The sequence below is a fragment of the Neurospora tetrasperma genome (assembly GCF_000213175.1).
Source record: "Neurospora tetrasperma FGSC 2508 unplaced genomic scaffold NEUTE1scaffold_6, whole genome shotgun sequence".
Classification (NCBI taxonomy): Eukaryota; Fungi; Ascomycota; class Sordariomycetes; order Sordariales; family Sordariaceae; genus Neurospora; species Neurospora tetrasperma.
In genome coordinates, this window is record NW_009799104.1 from 2,772,545 (window position 1) to 2,793,801 (window position 21,257).

Genomic DNA, 21,257 nt, shown 5'->3' on the forward strand with positions numbered 1-21,257 from the left:
TTCTATTTAATTAGGGTAGGGCCTACGTAAGGGGTAAATAGGGATATATCTAGGGTAATTAAAGTAAGGGGCGGAGGTAAGTCTTTCTATGTGCATTTAATCGCGGACCCTAATTAGTTGCATTAGTTGGGTATCGTTGGGTAGGCGGGAGGGGGCGTTGTTCTACTAGTAGTATCAACTTGGAAGAAGGAAGAGAGGAGGGCATAGAGCTCCTCCCTAAAGGGGGCTACCGCCTTCTTCTAAGCGGGTATTTTAAAGCCTTTGTAAACTTCGTCGATAGCCTTAATAGTAATTTCCGCGACTTCAAATTACGCCTAGAATCTCTCGATGAGCTCCTCGTTTGCTTTGCGGATTGTAGCGACGATATCGTCCTTAAAGGGCGCCATCGTAGCCGTCTTATCGAATTGGACGCGCGCGCGCGCGTCCGCTGGTCGTAGAATAGCGACTATTCCTAGGTTACCTAGGCCTAAGGATGGTTAATTCTCGAATGCTCGTCTCTAATTGGCCGAAGCCGTCTCTGAAAGATGATGTTCGGGAGAAGGTGATGTAGGGAATGGGGTGGGTGTGCGGAGGGTTACTCACTGGGTATTACTCTAGCAGCTACTTTAAATCCAAAATATTTATTTAATATATTCCAATATAGTAGTTAATATAAAAGTCACTCGGAATATAAACAATAATATATATATTATTGATATAAGTACCAAAATAGATAGTAAGCTTCCTTAATTACCAAGGCCGTTTTACCCTCCTCCTTTAATAACACTTCCATTTTATAAGTACAAAGTAATCTATACTAGGCTCTAAAGCTCCCTATATAAAGCTTTAGAGGGATACTAGGGAACTTCAACCATATAGAGGGTAGTATTATATGAAATTTATAGTATTAACAGTCTGTAAAATTAATTATTCACGTAAATAACTTATACAGGCAATTACTTTTCTACTTACAATCAACCTACTTTATATATATATTATAATAGGCTAGGGTGCATATGCCTAGTTAGCCAAACCTAAAAGATAGGACGATGTTCTGCTTGCAAGGCAGAACACGTAATGCACACTATAAACCAATGTCAACCTGAAACATATATAACTATTAGACTTCGCTAATAAATCGATATACACCTTATAATAGTAATTTACATACTAGAGACAAGCCTTATAGAGCTCAACTAACCTACTACGAACTAACAGACTATAACTTTTAATGGGACTATTTTTAAATTTATTTAGTAACGTTATTTATTACCCTTAATTAAAGTAATTTAAATTTATTTAGTAACGTCATTTATCACCCTTAATTAAAGTAATTCTTAATAAAATAGCCGGCTTACTCCTCCTTGTAAAGCAAAAACTTCCCCTTAATCTACAAAACTACGTTTTCCTATATATTCCTAAACTAGCTATATAGAATGGACTAAGCACAAGTAAATTCTATAATATTAGAAGAGTAAACTATATACTACTATATAAAGAATAGTACGGACCTTATTTTAGTAACCTTATTTAGTAAAGGATGAAATCCCGCTTTAACTTTATTAGTTGTTATAATTCGAGTATTACGTTACTTTAAATCCTTAAGATACTCTTTATTACATTCCTCCAACTCTATATTGTAATTAGGGGAGAGATAACCTCTCTACACGCACCAAAAACCTCCATGTACGCACCCTCACAAAGAAAAATGGGGCGGTTCAGCTAATGACACCTAATATTGAAATCTCCGTTTTTACTCGCAAAATTTCGTCTTTTGAATAATGTACAATATTGTTCTAATGTGGTTATTTCTTTTCCCTTTTTTTTATACGGCCAATTACACTAGTACTTTGCACACAGTTGCACCAGCTAGCGCCAGCACTACAATCTACATATATTTACACTAATACTCTATACTATATCTATCAATATTACCCACGATGTACAGGAAGTTATCGTATTCAACTGATTTCTATACTAATCAATCGCTATAAATATCCTCTAGTAAGCGCCCTCATCGTGCATCGACCTCCTCAACTTCTAGCCTCGCTTCCAACGCCTCCTCCATCAATCGTGATATAATATGGATTATACTGGCGGATAACCCCCTCTTCTCAATAATTATCAAGAATTACAATAAGTTTTTTGCCTACCTCGTTGCTTTTTGCTATTACTATTGTCACGATGCCGACTAATAAGGACTTTGGAAAAGACGTATTATTGTACGAAGGGGGAAAGATTAGAAGAGAGTAGCGAAAATTCTACTTTTAGACTATACAAATTAAAGAATCGTTTCGTACTAAAATATTCGAGTGTTTAATAATAAATAATAATAATAAAAAGCTTCGACTACCGCAAACCGACGAGTTCGGGTCGCTAAATTTATAGGGCTCTAATAATAACGAATAATTCTTTATTATAAATCGGGTAATTATAGTCTACCTATTATATAGTCTTTAAAAAGTGGGTAATAGAATACTATTCCTTCGTATTTTTCTAATATCAGGATAGGACTCCCGCAAAGACTCTATTACTAACGTCTATTTTAACCCTAATTTAAGTATTGTAGCGGAAGTATTTCAATAATAGAACGTCTATCAATGATTACTTTAATCCATCGAATGCCGCTTAATACTTTTCGGTCTATACGAATACTTTACCCTTCTTAATTAAATTAGTAAGGTGCTGAACTACTTTACTATAGTTTTGAATAAACTTTCGGTAGAAATTATAAAAACCTAAGAAAAATTATACTCCTCTAAAATTAGAAGGTACCGCCTACTCTTTAATAACTTCTACCTTCTCTAAATCGACCGAAACGCTAATGTCACAGGGCTAGCCTGTGACTGTCATCTGGTCGCGGTATTACTACGGCTATAGTTGCCGGTTAATATACGCTCTCTAATTGGTTAATTCGTTTAGCCTTACTATCGCTACAGCGGCTACTAGGCCAACGCGGGCTCCCTAATTGGCTATACGCTCCCGGAGGCTCCGGTTATGTATACCAAGGACGCGGCTTACCCTCGCCTATATAGGACAAACCGCTACGTACAAATTCTATAATTTCCCTTCTTCCTTATATAATTATACAAATTATATTCTACCCTATACGTTTAATATCGCCTTACCCTGTAATAATTAATTGTACTTTATTATTATACTACGAACGTACTTTATTATAAGGAAGAAATACGAGTTTTAATACTATTCCATAATGCTATTAGTCGTTGGGACTCCTGTAATTTATTGAATCTAATAGAGCCTATAGCTCTTAATAATAATATTATTATTACCGACGAAGGTACCCTCCTAGAAGTATTAAATAAAGATATTAACGTCCTAGACGCTTCCTAGGATAGCGAGTCCGAGAATTCCGAATTACTAATAAATAAAGACGTTTATTTAATTATATTAGAAGGCGTATTGCGTAATTAGGCTATTGAATACTTTATTAATACTATTATAGAAAATAAATCTAGACTTTTATAAACCTTTAGAGGGTCCTTTATTAATATTACTATCTTTATAAATAATAGTACTTTCCGCTCTATTATTTCCCTAATCGCTCAGATAGTCTAAATATTTAACCTCTTTAATAATAGCCTTATAAATTAGTTCAGAAAGTTTAAAAATTAATTCTATATAGAGAAAACGAAAAATAAAAGGTTTAAAATAAATTTTAATAAAGTTCTAAAAATATAAAGTATTATAACTAATTAGGACCCTAATAGAAGTAAGAGTAGTTGTACTAACGGTAGATTAGGTACGGGAGGCGGAAATGTATTAGGATATAATTCGGGGGCCGCCTTTTTAATTAGTATTATTGGGGCTCCTCTTAAAGCTACGACCGTTTTTAGAAAGGCGTTATTTTCCGACCCTAACCCGTTTATAGCTAATTAAAAGAATCATATTCTATACAATAAGGCTTATATTATTTAGAAAAGCAGGATCCTAATAGTTTGGGAGCTGGATTGTTTCCGCTTCCCTAACGAATGTACTAAAATCCTTTATATAAATTATTTATTAAGTCCTAAGGTAACTATTACCTTCGAGAAGGATTTTATAATTATTTTACTCTAATTTAATACGCCCGAACGTTAAAAGTAGTAAATAAATAGGGAGTTTATTAATTTTTTAAACTCCTACTATAGTAATATTGATTTAAGACTTAATATGGTACGGCGTTTTAACGAATATGAATAGAGTAATAGGTTTTTTATAAATTTCGAGATTAAGTTCGGTAAAATAATTGACTGCTACTAATTTAATAATATTAAAAAAATCTATTACCTTAGAAATAAGATTTTGATTAAATTCCTTATAATAATTTCTAATTAACATTAATATTCGAAGGACAATGACTTTGAAAGTTGGCTAGCCATTTATAGAAATTTAGCGCGCTATTTGGAGGATAATGAATATTATATTAAAATTAACTAATTATAAATTAGTAAATCTAGCGGAAATGGTAATAATAATAATTCCACTAGGAATAGGAATAAATTTAAAAACTATACTATTAATTAGGGCAGCGATACTATAAGTTTTATTACGATTTATATATCCCGAACTATTTATTTTAATATTATTAATTAACGGATAAAGGAAGGCCTTTATAGGAAGTATAATTAAGAGGGTTATATTATATATAATTATAAGAATAATATTGATTATAGCGGTAAACCCCTACAATATACCGGATTTTATAATAATTATATTTACCGAAGTTGCGGTGGCCGAAGTAACTACGGAGGGCGCAGCGCCTATTCTAATATTAGCCGACCCTCCCCCGGCTAGTATAGTTATAGTAATACTAATTTGCGGGCTACCGGTATTAAAGGAGGCGGGAGTAAAGAAAATGAATATAATATATTTAGTACTAATAGTTAGGGAAATGGCCAAATTTTATAAATAATTACTTATAGAGGTACTAAGGGTCTATATAGGAGAATTTCAAAATACTAACGAGATATTCGAAATAATCGTTATTAGTTTACTAGATAATTTTAGTTAAAATTAAATACTCCTCTCTTTTTATCTCTTATCTAGATTGTATAAAATACTATATATTATATTCGTTGATAGCGCCTATTTTATTCTAACTTTCTTAAATTGTACTTTTATAAGGCGGAACGGCCTTATTGTATTCAAATTAATTTACCCTAAAAATCTTATACTAGCCGATAATATTATAAAGGGTTTTATCACCGAAGGTTTAGCAAAGAACTTCTTTATTGAGTACTATATAAAAGCCGTTGTCTTTTTAGTATACAACCTCTTATTAATTTACATTGTAATTTTAAGCCTATTATAATTAAAGTACTACGAACTATTTATTTTATAAATTAATAAAAAGGTTGTATTCTTTAATAAATATAATATTAGGTACTTCCTTATTAGGTTATTAGTATTTCTAAGAGTAGTATTAAGCGTTAATTACTATACCTTTCTTCCCTAATATTATTAGGCTAGCGACCCAAAAAATAATATAGTAAATAAATGATAGCCTTACTTCCTTTAGATATTAGACGAAAATAGGAAATTATATTATAAGGACGGGGGTATTTCCTTTAATTTTCAATTCCTAAAAACGGTTGTTGAATAAGGGTATTTTAAGCGCTTTACTATTTAATCCAATCTCCCTGTACTTAAACGACCTATTATAATCTACTATTTAGAACCGGTTCTAATAAATTAACCCCCCCCCCCCCCCCCCTTATAAATTCCCTAAAACCTTAAATAGAAATAGTAAATTATATTAAGAAAATATATAAAATTCCTATCAATTTTATTATTAGGGCCGGGAAGTTTAAATAATATTAGGAATCCGATTATAAACCCGACGGGACTACGAATAGTATAAAGACTAAAATAGAGGTTTATTAAATTAGAACCGAAATTAGGAAATTAATAAATATAAATTCAGAGGATTAACCGGTAGGAATTTAGTATAGTAAGGCCGGGTTAGTAATATGTAAAACGCCCTATTATAAGCCCGTTGAAACTAACGGGCCGGAGGAGTCGGATAGGAAATATATAATTTCTACCGCTATACCCTATTATAGGCCTAATAAAGCTTTTAAACTTAAAAAGCCCAATTAAGAGAATATAGTAAACTTCCCGCCCTCGATTAGAATTAGGAATTATATAATTAAATTAGCTACTAATATTAGGAAAATAAAAATAGTATCTCCCGGCCGTCCGGACGGGATGGAAAACCCTTTACCGGCCCTCCGGGGGCTATTCTTTTATAGAGTACAATAATTAGTAACCGGTTTCTTAAATATAGTTATACTATTATTTGAAAATAATAATTCCGTCGACCTCCGGCTACTTTATTTGAAATTATATTGCGGGAATAACCCTCCGGCTATAGGAATAATTATTAAAAAATATCTATTAGCGGCCGACGAATAGGTAGATCCTATAAATATTACGAATATTAATATTATAGCGTTTAATTAGTTTTATAAATAGGAGAATCTATAATTATACTTTATAACCTATATAGAATTCGAATAATTCGTAATCCTCTACAAAGGCGAATTATATAACGACTTTTTAGAATAGATAGTACGGAATATTTATAAAGGCCGGGGGTAATAGTATAAGGCCGAATTATTCAAATACTTCTATAGGTATATTGATATTTATATAGGAAATATAGAACCTAAAGAACTATAAGCCGTAATTATTACTAACGCCGCACCTCTCTTGAAATATTTAGATAAAAATATAGTAATTTATAAAACTATTATAATTAAAATTACGGAAGAGGATATATAGAAGTTCTATAAAAAGGCGGACTATTTAATTAAAATTAATAAAGAAATTAAGGCTAAACTCCTTTAAAAATACTAGAATAAGATTAAAGCTTTCTATGATTAAAATATTAGAGAACTCCCCCCTTTGCGTACTTACGATTATAAAATCGAATTCGCCCCGGAGGAACGGCCCTCCAATGCCCGCTATTAAATAATATCCCTAATAGAGGCCTCTATTATTCAAAAATAAATTGACAATTAATTTTATAAAGGGTTTATCCGACCTTTTAAATCCGTAGTAGTATTACTATTATTATTAATTAAAAAGCTAGGATGCGGAGTCTGTATTTATATTAATTATTAAGGTATTAATAATATAACCCTAAAATTCGTTACTCCTTCCTATTTATTAAGGAAACTTTAAATGTAATTTGCTATACTAAAGTCTTTATAAAACTCAATATTATAATAATATTCAATTATATTCGTATTGAGGAGGGCTATAAGTAGCTTACTATATTTATTATATAGTTCGGCCTCTACGAATCCCTTACACTACCTTTCGGATTATAAGGTACCCTAAGCACCTTTTAAAACTATATTAATAATATACTATTTAATATCTTAGATATTTATACTACCGCCTATTTTAATAATATCTTAGTATATTCTAAGAACAAAAATAAATATATAATATATATAGATGAATTATTGCGGTATATAATTGATGCAGGCCTCTAATTAGATATTAATAAGTATAAATTTAATATTAAGTAAATTAAATACTTCGGGCTAATTATTATATTAAGAGGTATTAAAATAGGTCCGGAGAAGGTGAGGGCCGTCGTTGAATAGGAGGTACCGTAATTATAACGATAGTTTTAATATTTCTTAGGTTTTATAAATTTCTATAAGTATTTTATTAATTATTTCTCTATTATTATAGCCCCCTTATATGATTTAAGTAAAAAGTCCGTTATATAATCCTAGGGCGAAATTTAATAAATAGCCTTTAAGGAAATAAAGAGGGTATTTACTACTGAGCTAATCCTTAAAATTTTCAATTAATCGAAGCCGACGGTCGTAGAGATAGACGCCTCGAATTAGGTATTAGGCAATATACTATCCCAATACAATAACGAGGGAGTTTTCTACCTAATAGCCTACTTCTCCTAAAAGTATTTTATAACCGAATATAATTATAATATTTACAATAAGGAGCTACTAACTATTATTAAGATATTTGAAGAGTAGTCCCTAGAATTCTAAGGCGCCTAAAACGGTTTTAAAATTCTAATAGATTACTATGGTCTATGAATTCTTATAATAAATAAGAAGTTTACGTCCTAATATATATACTAATTATATTTCCTCTCCTAATTTAATTTTATAATTAAATATCGGCCGCGTACTCTTTAAATACGATCTAATGTACTAAATTAGAAGCCGGAGGATATATTTGATAATATAAATAATAATTAATTATTAATTAAGAATAAAACCCTCTTCGATCCGTTTTTATTTGTAAATTATATTACTTTTTATAAGTTTAGTACGGAAGAAATATCTTCCGACGAACTAGTTGAAGTTAATTATTGTAATTTTATATTTTACTAAGATATTATCGCCGCTATTACCGACCTAGGCCGTTATAAGTAATTTAAAACTATTTCTTATAAAATAAGGAAGGTAGCGTTCGTTAAGTATTATATTATTAACGGACGAACGTATAAGTACTCGGTAATTATTTTAGACCCCGCCGGTACCGCCCTTTAATTATAGTTTATTTAGTACTATTACAAATCTACGCCGGTAAATTACTAAAGACGGGATAAAATATATATAATATTGAATAGGTCTTTCTATTAGCTTGGTATAAATAGAGTAGTATAATTATACTATAAAATATATTTATAATATACGAAAACGAAATATTTTCGCTCTTCCCTAGTAGGCCTTTTAAAGCCGCTACTAGTATTATTCGTACTATAGAAGGATATTGCTATAGACTATATTACGCTTATAACCCCGTATAAGAGAGGAGGCCGGGAATTTTGATATATTACTATCGTTATTAATAAGTTAATTAAAATACGGTACTATATCCTAGAAGAAATATTAATAATTAGTAAATTTATTAAATACTTTATAAATAAGGTCTTTGTACTTTACGGGCTACTAAATACTATTATATTAAATAGAGGCTCCTAATTCGAATTATAGTTTTAGAGAATACTTTCTATAAGGTTAGGTATTATACTACGGCTATCTTCAGCGTTCTATTAATAAATTAACAAATGAATAAAATATATTAATATAGAAATAGAATATTACCTCCGTACCTACGTAAATTAGGCCTAGGATAATTAAATTAACTAGTTACCTCTTATTGAATTCGTAAATAATAATACTAACTTAAACTCGACGGACGTCTTTCCCTTCTTCGCTAATTATAATTTCTACTTATAAATAGGCGTCGAACTTCTATAGCCCTACCCGCCCGGCCTTTCGGACCTATAACGTATAGAGAGTATTTTAAGGCCGGCGAAATTATTAAACGGTTTAGGAAAGTCCTTAATAAAATTATAGTAATAGCGAAATATATATAAGCGCGCTATAAGGAGAGTACTAATAATTATCGTTCTAATATATTATAATACTACCCTAAAAATAAAACACTCCTTGATACTATTAACTTTATTATTAGCCGCCCTTAGGCAAAACTATTATTCCTATAGGAAGGGCCTTTCAAAGTAGCTATAGCCGATAGCTATTAAATTATATTTAATTTACTATTAAATATAAAGTACGGACGTACTTTCTATATTAGTATAGTAAGGCCGTAAATAAAGGAAGGTATACCGGGGTAAGATAGTACGTAGGATATCCGGATTAATTAGAGGAGGGTAATAAAATATATTAATAATATTGAAAATATAATTGAATAGTCCTTTAAGGGAATTAATACTTATTATTTTAAAGATAGTAGATAGTAATACTATATCGTTTAGGGCAAACTATACGTACTAATTTGGGAATTAATTAATAATATAGAATATTATATTAAAATTTTCTATAAATTTCATACTAATAACCCGGAATCCCCCGTCCTTCTACAATAGACTACTATAGAGAAGAGGCGTAAATGCGCCGCTTAAGCCTTAAATAAAGCCTATAACCGCGCTAGTCCGGGACTATTAACGGCGGTACCGGCTATAAGACGGTCGCTTCGATATTCGATACCGGCTATAAATACCCTTAAAAAGGTTATAAATATAGTAATAGAACGTTTTAAATCCCTAGGGGAAGAGGATTAGTAATTTCTCTTCTATGTATTCTAACGCCCGAAGGTATTTTAAACCCGGGGTAATATTATAGGGCTAGCCTATAACTTTCATTTAATTGCAGTATTACTACGGCTATAGTTGCCGGTTAATACATACTCTCTAATTAGCTAAATCGTTTAGCCTTACTATTGCTATAGCGGCTATTAGGCTAATACGGGCCCCCTAATTGGCCATACGCTCCCGGAGGCTCCGGTTACGTATGCCAAGGACGCGGCTCACCCTCGCCTATATAGGACGAGCCGCTACACACAGGTTCCATAGTTTCCCTTCTTCCTTGTGCAATTACACAAGTTATATTCTACCCTATACGTTCAGTATCGCCTTGCCCCGTGACAGCTAATATATCCTATAATAAAGCCTAAAAGTTTAATTTTAGTAATGTAGAATTCGTACTTCTTCAAATCGGCCTACAAACTAACGTTTTTCAATTCAATTAATACTTTTCAGATATAATCTTTATATTTATTAAAATTTTCGAATAAATAGAAATATTATTAATATAGGCCGTACAAGAATCGCCTAAATATTCTCCCAATATAATATTAATAAAACTCTAGAAACTAACGGGCCTATTAATTAACCCGAATAATAGTACCTAATACTTAAAAGCTCTTATACTGGTATAGAAGGCAGTAAACTCTTTATCATTAAACCTTATACAAATACAATAAAAAACTAAGCAAATATTAATTTTAATAAACTACTAGGCCTTAATAACTTTGACCAACATCTCCTCAATAAAGGGAAGCGGATATCAATCCGTTCTAATCATAGTATTAAACTTTCAATAATCAATACAAAAGCAGAGGCTTCCATTAACCTTTTTTATAAATAGGATAAAGGCCGCCCAAAGGGACGAAATAACTTCAATAAATCCCTTTAATAGGTTCTCCAAAATATACTTCCTTACAACCTCTAACTCGTTTGAGGACATCTCATAAAAAGGGCTATAACCAAATTCCTTTAATCAGTAACCTTCTTCGAAATCGATCTTATAATCGTAAAGTCGGTATTCTAGCAACGTATTAGAATTATATTTACTAAAAACATCGAAATAATTATAATAACAATGGGGTATAGTTCTTAAAGCTTCTTCGCGCAATTCTCTTTCGTTTCGAAAGAATAATTCCTATATAGGGTCCTTATTTATTCGTTTAAATTAAATAAACTAATCGATTTCGAAGATACTTATAAAATATATCGTCCGATAGTCTTTAACGGCCGAGTAAGTAAAAAGATTGCTGTTAAAAATATATATCTAAATCGGTCTCTCTTTATACTATCCCGTCGAATCCCTTTTGAATTTATAGGTACTTTAATTATTAAAGCCTTATTTATTATTTCGAAATTCAATCGGCTTAATTCGGGCGGATTATACAGGTTCTATAATTAATACTATAAAGTAAGTAAAATTAATCAAATTCCTTTCTATTTTATTTAATAAATTAATCTATTTAAAAATCGAATTAGGGTTTTAGAATAAAATATAAGGACGGGTATAACCGAACTCGCTAGTATCTTTATTTCGAATATATTTAAAATCGGCTAATATAATAAGAACTATTCTTGAAAATTATAGTTAAAGAGCCTCGAATTCGTAAATACGTTTCTTAATTTATCTTTAAGAATATTAAACCTCTCTGTAGTATTAATTGTAAAATTTTTGACTAAATTCTTTTTAACGATAGTCGGGGAAAAACTAATCTGCTGGAATAAGCCTTAGAGCAACCGTATATCTACTCGTAAACCTATACGCCGGGTAGCTATTATTCTTCCCGTTAACCCATTATTTATCTTTTAATTCTATAAATATATTATAGTAGACTATATTCCTCTAATAATCCAAATTTACTATACTAAAACTTCCCGAATAAATTTCAAAACTAAAATTCCTTATCTATTTATAGTCGGATTTCTATTCAAAAGCGAAAATTAATCGTCGGTTCTTACAATCTACCTAAGTATCGTAGAGGTCGAACTATTTACGGCCGATAGTTATATTATAATTTATATTAATAATAATAAAATAATCGAAGGGTATTATTCGATTCCGAACCTTTAAAGCGGCTTTAACGACTTCTCTAATACCTTAGTTAGTCTTTCCTTAATAATTACTAATACTTCGCATAGGAAAGTCGCTCGTAGCTTCTACTAGTAAAGGTTCTTTCAATTTATTAATAAATATAGTACTGATAAACAAATAACTATTTACTCCTATATTGATTAAGGTATTAAATGTAAATAAAAATATTCCATTATTAATTATAGTATATTAAATAAATATAAAATCCCCTCCTAAGTAGGATATTAAATTGAATCTATTCTTTCCTTATTTTTATCTATCCTTTATCTATTCTGTAACCGATACCTCCCTTCGGAAAGAATCTAATTTACCTAAAGCAATTAATTTCCCTAATTATTAATAGTAGTAATAGTAGGTTCTCTAACTAGAGCTATAAGCGGAGTACCAATCTTATAAATTAAATAATATTTATTAATAGTAACTACTCGATCGCAACACTCTTAATTGTACTAATCTTTTGAAGGACAATTGTACTTAATATAATTATATTCCTTATAAAAGAAGCAACGACCTTTATTAAATAAATAAATAGTCTCTTCAATACAATCTATTATAGAATAATTATTTTTACTACTATTATTAACGGGTTTAAATATAAAAGAGCTAAAACCGCTAGAGCCTCCAATTCCCTTATTACTATTATTTCCTTTATTATACGAAAAAGAGGAAGAAGCAACCTTAGTTTCCTCAATAATAGTCTTAAATACTTAACTAAAACTAAAATAATCGATACAATAAAATTCGAAAGAAATAGAATAATTTCGATACTTAGCACTTATCTACTTCTTATATTCCATAAGAAGGCGTTAGAATAGTTCGTACTTCTACTTAATTTTAAAATATTAATATTTATTAATTATACGAATAAACTTATTTTTAAAGAGATTAAAATTATTATTATCCTTTATTTTTGATCTTATAAAATTAACGAAAGCCTATTATTTTAATTAAAATCGCTATGTTTATACTATAAATGGGTTATTAAACTAAAATAAATAGTAAGTTAATTTAAATAAATTTCGTAAAGGTAGAGTATTAAATCTTTGAAAATACATCCGGCTAAACTATACTAATATAGAAAAACTTATCGCGGTCGGTAAAGTAGTAATCAATATTAATCTCGAGCTTATCTTAAATTAATTTGTACTAAGCCTCGAAAGGTATATCGTTCTCCTTATTTTAATTATAAAACTTAAGCGGGTTAATCTATTTAGTAAAGAAGCGAACGCAATAGAGGAGGGCAATTATAACCTCGTTGTCGCTATTATTAACGGGTAGAATCGTTCTAAAATAAGTAATTAATCGGCGGAGGGGGGCCGTGCCTAAATTCTTCTTAATACTAGGGAGGACCGTTTCCTTTACTATAATCGCTATTCTATCTACAAATTAGCGGATACCTTTAAAAATACTCAATTTAGTAATTGTTTCTTTTAAAATTTAGATTTCTTCCTCTTTATTTATTAAGTAGTCCTTTAAGCATTAGATCATCCGGGGGTTAATATTTAAAATATTAGAAAGAATTTCCTTCAATTTAAAGCCCCAATTATAAATAGTATAGAACTTAATATTCAAAAACGAAAAAATCTATTACAATTCCGATACTTGTTCCCTTAAAGCTATAGCTATTATAACCTAAAATTTAAATTGCTAAAATATATTAGCGGATTAATTAGTATACAGTTCGGTAAATTTAATTTCGTTTAAATAACCTTAGAACGGAAGGTTTAAAGTAAGTAATAAAGCGTAATAAGGGACGCAAAGGACAGCATCCCGGATAAAGAGTTCCGTAAACTCCTCTATCTTATCCCTTAAATCCTTAATAATATCCTTTAAATTAAAAACAATATTATACTTATCAATCTCGCTACTAATATAATAATCAAACAGATTAAACAACAAATAAAATTCCTCCTCATCGTCCTTAATCTTAGTTAGAGCATCGGCTAATACTTCCGAGGGGGAATTAAATTAATAATAAGAGTATAATGAAATCTTCTCTTAGAAAATGGTAAATTTGCTATAGGATCTCCCCTTAAGGGGGTAGAGACTATTAAAATACTCCTTATTGAAGCGTATGAAGGATTTCGCATTTTCCTTAATGATAGAATCGACGCACTAAGGTTTGAGAGTAACCTTTCGGTAAATAATAATCTTTTTTTATTAATATTAAATTCAATAGTAGTTTATTCTATTTCTTCTAACAATTTAGCTTCTGCCTCGTTATTAACATCTCCTTCGTAGGAAATTTCATCGACTTAGTTATTGACTTCGGAATTTCCTTCTTCAAAAAGATTATTGATAGAATAATCATCTTCAAAGTAATTCTTAACTAAACCTTCAATTCTAGTACTAATACTACTACAAATATATAGGGGTACTATAATATTTATCGTAATTATTATAAATTACACTTACTTAAATTATAATAGTTAATTGAAATATTAATTTCGGTTTCTATTTCAAATCGTTGGAATTTAACCTTCCTAGGTATGGATTGGGGGGACCTAAAATAATACAAGGGTACAGGATAGGGGAATCGAAGGCAAAGCTAAAATACTATCTATAATAGAAGATTTTAGGTAAGGAGAAGAAAAGGAAGAGAACTAAATACAAATATACGAACCCAAATAAATACCCTAGCTATACAAGCGATAGCGGAACCTACATACGGGTCGCTATTAGCCAATCCCTTTACTCGTATCCCCATTCACTTATATGATGAATAAGAGCAAACACCTTCAATAGGCTTAGAGCTTATTTTAGTCCGTCTTAGTTCGGACCTTCTATATCACTCGTTCCTCCAACCTTCGTAGGCCTTCAATAGCACCAGAACTCCCCCTGGGAATATGGCGGTCGTGGCGGTAGAGCCTGGCGGGCGCCGTCACAAGTAGTATAAATAGATTTAACGGTTAAATTACATTACTTAAGAAGGCCATTAATATATACTATTTAGTGTATATTAATAACCCTTATACGAAATATAGAGTGGCTATATAAATAATCCGATGGTTTATAGCCTCGATATATACAATTCAACAGCTGTATAGTCTATTTGCAGCCGTTTCTCTCGAGTAATTCTATAACAATACGAAACGGGTAGTTTAGTGCGATCTATCGTATTGTAGTATTTCATTTCTTATATAGATTCGATTCTGGGTATTATTTGCATTAGGCGAGACTAAATTAAAAGATATATTTTCAATATTCACCTTTATTGTCTCCCTTATTGAATATGTACGACCCTTGAATAACAATACTAAATTGGTAGCGGCGATATAATCTAAGTAGTTACTTAAAAATGTCGAAGAAATTAGAGTTTAGTACTATATTGAAGAATCTATTGTCGGCTGGTATAACCTACTCTTACTGCGATAATAATAACAATAATAGTAATAGCGATAGGAATATGGAGGAGAAAGAAGCGCGACAGCAACGGCATTATTCCTAGTTGTATCGAGGCATTTGTATGGTTGTTAGTGTTTGAAAGTAATCAAAATCAATTGATTTGAGTGAGATTACGTACGTTGAGAGGTAGTAAGTATAGACTGTTGTTGTGGATACGTATAAAGTACTAGCGTAATAGCGTGTAGAGTGCTAGTATTAGTGCAAAGTGCTGGTGTAAAGTGCTGGTGCAATTGGCCGTGTGAAAAAAAGGGAGAAGAAATGATTAAGGTAGAGCGATGTTGCTTGTATTGAAAAGACGAAATTCTGCGGGTAAAAACAGGATTTTCAATGTAAGGTGTCATCAGCTAAACCGCCCCATTTTTCTGGGTGGGGGTGGGTGCGTGTAAATTTTTGGGGGGTGCGGGCAAGTAAACTCTAAACTATTACCTTTAGGAAGTTTAGGTCTAAATGGGAAGAAAGAATAGGAGGGTAGAAGAGGAAAGAAGTTATAATTAGAGTTTTATAAATACGATAAAAGTGAAGGAGGCCGTAGAGAAATAGATTTCGGTCCCGGAAAAGATCGATATAATAGAAGATTTCAAATAAGGTTTTTGTAGGTTCGACGGAGAATGTACTAACATTATAAAAGAATTCTTCCTATACTAAAAGAAAAGTCGGGGGAGGAAAGCGAATTAATAAACGTTGAAATATAAGATGGTTATAAAGGAAGCGCAGCGGAAGTATTAAATCGAGTTTAAATACTAAATACTATTAAATTGCAAGGAAATTATTAAAACGATAATGATAAAGAAGAGGATTATTTTAAAAGTATAGCGGGCTATATAGTGCAAAAGCATCGCCGAGGCCTTAAAGAACCCGAATTAACTCTAACCTTTAGAGAAATAAGTCCGGACCCGAAGTTATTATTCAATAGATCCGCCTAAATTACTAACCCTCTAAATGAGTAAAGGGGTAATGAAAACTAAAAACTATAATAGTAAGGCCGAGATTTTTATTAACTACTTTTTCTTAAGAGTAAATATTCCAATAAAATATTTACTAAATTAAACTAAATTAAAAAATAGTATTAATACGATAGTTATTAATAGATTAGTTACTAAAGAGAATATTCAAGACATTCTTTCCCGGATAGCGCCTAATATAGCTCCAGGTATCAATTAGTACTTAAATAGATTTTTAAAATTATATAAGTAACCATTCTAGTAAGCGATAGTATATTTAATAACCATTAACTTCCAATTGGGATATTTCCTATAATAATTCAATGACGCGAAAGTAACTATCCTTAAAAAGCTTAGAAAAAGTACCGCCTAGTAAAAGCTAGCGGGCGTATAGAGATTTATTTTATTATTTAATAACGTTAAAAAAATCTTCGAAGGCCTTAAAACTAAAAGATTTACGTAGGTAGCTAAAGAATTTAACCTTTTACTAAAGGGTTAAATAGGTAACTGGGTAGGTTATTCAAGAGTTAACCTGCCCGCACGCACCAAAAACCTTAAGGTACGCACTTTTTGGGATCTGACAGCTGACATGTAAAATATGTTATTTTGGGTGTAAAAATCGGGATTTTCAATGTCGTGAGGTGGGTCAACCCAGTAGATACCCTATAAATCTTAGTCTTCAGCGGGCAAGCAAAGGGAATCTAATAGCGCTAATCTGGTAATACTTTTATAATATTAAGGAGTCTTCTACTACTATTTATAATTAACTACCTTCTAAATACTTACATCTAATAATTTAAAGCTTAATTCTAGTAGCTTAGAGAGTTCAAAGAGCTTAGAGAGTTTAAAGAGCTCAAAGAGGTAAAAGGAAATTAATAATAATTTAATAACCTTATTTTTTACTACCTAGTCTCTTACTATTTACTCCCTCGCCCTTATTTTCCAATATTTCTCTAATTTATTATGATCCTCCTCTTTATCGTTAGTACTTTAATACAACTACGTATATTATTAGTATTAAACTCCTTAATATTAAATCCCTATTCGTACTTAGAATAATTATAGCGTATTAAAGCTCGTATAGTATTTAGATTATATAATTTACCCTTTAGCGTAGTAAGTATATATATATGTAAAGTCTTTAATAGTATTACGAATATAAGTTCACTACTAAATAGACCTCCTTACTTACGTAAGTGGCCTTTAGGCATTATTTTAGCAGCTAATTTATATTTAAAATATCTATCTACCGTATCCTAAAAAGGCAATTAGTATAAAATATACCCAGTATATAAATAATAATTTACCTATCGTTAATATAGGTATTAAAATAGATAGTAAACTTCCTTTATAACTAGGATTATTTTACCCTCTTCTAATAAGACCTCTATTTTATAAATATAAGGGAATCTATACTAGGCTTTAAAATTTTTAAATATAATTTAAAAGGGATACTAGGGAGCCCCAACCGCTTAGAGGGTAACCTTAATTTAAATTTATATTATTAAAAGTCAATAAGATCGAATACCCAAGCAAATAATTTATAAGGGTATTTACCCATCTACTCGTAATTAACCCACTTTATACGTATATAATTATTAAACTTAGCTAACAAACTTATATATATTATATAATAGTTATTAATATACTAGAAGTAAGCTTTATATAATCTAATTAGCCTACTACGAATTGAGAGACTATAATTTTTAAATAAACTATAACTTTATTTAATAATATAGTCCTCTATCCTTAATTAAAATAATTCTTAATATAATATCCTACTTACTCCTTCTTACAAAGTAATAGTATTTCTCGAATCTACGAAATAATATCCTCTTACTTTCCAAACTAACTCCGTAAAATAAACTAAATATACGCGAAGTCTACTATATTAAAGGAATAAATTATATATTACTATATAAAGAATAATACTAACCATATATTAGCAACCTTATTTAATAAAGGGTTAAATTTAGCCTTAACTCTAATTATTATTAAAACTCGAGCGTAACGTCGTTTTAATTCTTTAAAATCTTCTTTATTAAATTACTCTTATACTTCTTAATTATATAAAGGACTATAAATCTAATCCTTCTTAAGGTAATTAATAGTATTATAATTAATATACTAAATATATTACTATTTTTATATATTAGGGAAGGTTTAATCAATTATACTGATAAATTAAGGGTTGCCGTCTGTAATAACTACTATTAGATAAAGGATTTTAAACTTATTAACAGTATCTCTAATATACTAGGCTAAAAATATATAACCCTCCTCCCTCTTATTATTAAATACTACTTAAAGACTAGTATAAAAATTCTTTTTAGTATAAGGATTATTCCCTAGATTAAAAGGAGATAATACCCCATTAGTTTTATATATTATATTAATTAAGAGGGTATATAGGAACCTTAATTATATCCGACGTTAGTATTTAGTTACCCAAAAAGTATAATAGAGTGTATTATTATCTCCCTCAAAAACTTTATATTTGAATATAAGAACCCTGTTACTATTATAATTATCGTTAAACCGTTTAATGAAAATCTGGGTATTATTATAACTTTATTACTAATTACAGCGGGCGTTCTAATATATATTATTAAAATCTTTATAAGTTTAGGGAATCTCGGAATACTTTTCCCTAACTATAGCGAGAATAGTCTATATAATAAAATCTTATTAAAGTAGAAAGTCTCCGACAAAGTAATTAATTTCTAAATTAACTTCGTACTTAAAAGCCTTACTATAAAATATAAAATAACCTTCTAAAGTATATAATAGAGGGTAGCCTTCGTATATAAAATTGATAGCCCGGGTAGTCCATCTCTAACTAATACTCTTTTTAAATTAGAATATAACTTTAAAAGGATAATAGCGAGCCTTTTTTTATAATATAGAACGCTTTTTCGAATTGCTATTATAAACGGTTTAAGGGTAATACTCTATATAATCGCATCGAAATACAACCTTAATAATAAAACTATATGCTTTACAGCCTAATTTATTATACTTTTAATTACGCTAAATTAAAATACTAAAGCGGTAATAATAGTAAAAAGTAATAAAATAAATATATATTTTATTATAATTATTAGTAAATTTAAGAGAAAAGAGGGGGTCGTCGACTAGTACGGTCTATATTATATTAGGGTTAAAGGAAGCATTAGAAGCAAATATATTATAATTAAAGAGTACAACGTATAATAAAGGCGCTTAGGAAAAGGCATTTAGAGCGATCGGTTAGTCTAAAAATTAATTAAATACAATAATTTAACGTATATTAAGAATAACTATAAAATACTATTGTAAATACGTATAAAGTATTAATATAATAGTATATAGAATACTAGTACTATAGTAGTATAAGTGCGTACAATTAGCTGTATGAAAAAGGGTAAAAAGAAATAGCCAAGTTAGAGCGATGTTGCGTACATTGAAAAGACGAAATTTTGCGAGTAAAAACGGTAATTTCAATGTCAAGTATTATCAGCTGAACCGCCCCAGTTTTCTAGTAGGGGTGCGTACATGGAGGTTTTTGGTGCGTGCGGGCAGGTTAACTCTTATTCAATAGAATCTATAGTCCGGGTAATTACTAATATAATCTATACAGTCTAAAAACTTAAAACTATAATATCCTTTATACTCCTCGATCTAAAGGGCGCGTTCAATAAGGTTAATTATAGGTAATTTCTATATACCTTATAGGAGATATAATTCCTAATATAGATTATTAAGTGGGTAGCAAGCTTCGTTATAGGTAAGAGAGGCGCTCTCTTCTTTAATAATAAAATATTTCGCCTTTATACTATTATAATAAGCGTACCTTAAAGTTCCCCCCTTTTACCTATCCTTTTTATTCTCTTTATTACCCCATTATACCGGAAGTTAATAATAATCCCGAATATAATTACAATCGGCAATATAAATAATACTAATATTATTATAACAGTTTAGATTATTGAAAAGAATTATTGGACATTATAGATAATATAGAAAATATATTCGGAATAGGTTAAAGCGAAAAGTATAGAGTTCGAAGCGAATAAAATAGAATTAATTGAAGCGTGCTTCAACTTTGCAGAGGTGGTGGATGACTTTCACAGTCTGGGGGTTCCTGAACCCACATCCACCGGAGCGGCCTGTTGAAGGACGGTTCGTCTACAGCCAGGTTTCTTTGTTGAAGTTTCTTGGCCTCTCATTGGTCAAATGCGTGGCACGGCCTTACAACTGGTCAGGGCGTCTTGCCAAGCCATACTATGATTGGCTACTTTATAGACAGTGTCGACGATAGTCTGCGCCAGAATACACTGGGTCCTTCCGTTTCTGAAATCCTTCACTATATCGCCTATCGATAAGGTTATCGTCATCTTCTCTCCTACATTATGGAAGCTATCCCAATGAAGCAATGAAGCAATGAAGCAATGAAGCAATGAAGCAATGAAGCAATGAAGCAATGAAGCAATGAAGCAAGGAAGCAAGGAAGCAATAAAGTATAGGAGTAGAGTAAAAAGAAAGAACAGTGAAGCAATTGGGTGAGGGCGGCTACAGCCGTCCGAACAAGAGATATAGGTAGTATCCACGCTTCACTAATACAGCGGGCGTTGCTTGAACTAGGGATCCAGCATCGCATCGGTGTCTGAAAACTATTTTATATTTTATACGGATAAAAGTACTAAGGACGGAAACTCTTTAATTTAAGGATATAGTATTTTAAGTAATAGAATCAATA

The 21,257-nt window shown here is 30.6% G+C and overlaps 2 protein-coding genes across 2 annotated transcripts; both read right to left on the reverse strand.

Moving 5' to 3' along the window:
* Positions 1 to 314: 314 nt before the first annotated feature.
* Positions 315 to 10,349, reverse strand: NEUTE1DRAFT_140941 (uncharacterized protein; the record flags this gene model as incomplete). Its single annotated transcript, XM_009856282.1, has 2 exons — positions 315 to 427; positions 10,310 to 10,349. 2 exons carry the CDS (start codon positions 10,347 to 10,349, stop codon positions 315 to 317), a joined length of 153 nt encoding a protein of 50 aa, XP_009854584.1.
* Positions 10,350 to 10,874: 525 nt separating this feature from the next.
* NEUTE1DRAFT_49002 (uncharacterized protein) lies at positions 10,875 to 11,045 on the reverse strand (the record flags this gene model as incomplete). Its single annotated transcript, XM_009855536.1, has 1 exon — positions 10,875 to 11,045. A coding segment is annotated over one exon (171 nt), but the record flags the coding sequence as incomplete, so codon positions are not given.
* Between the last annotated feature and the right edge of the window lie 10,212 nt (positions 11,046 to 21,257).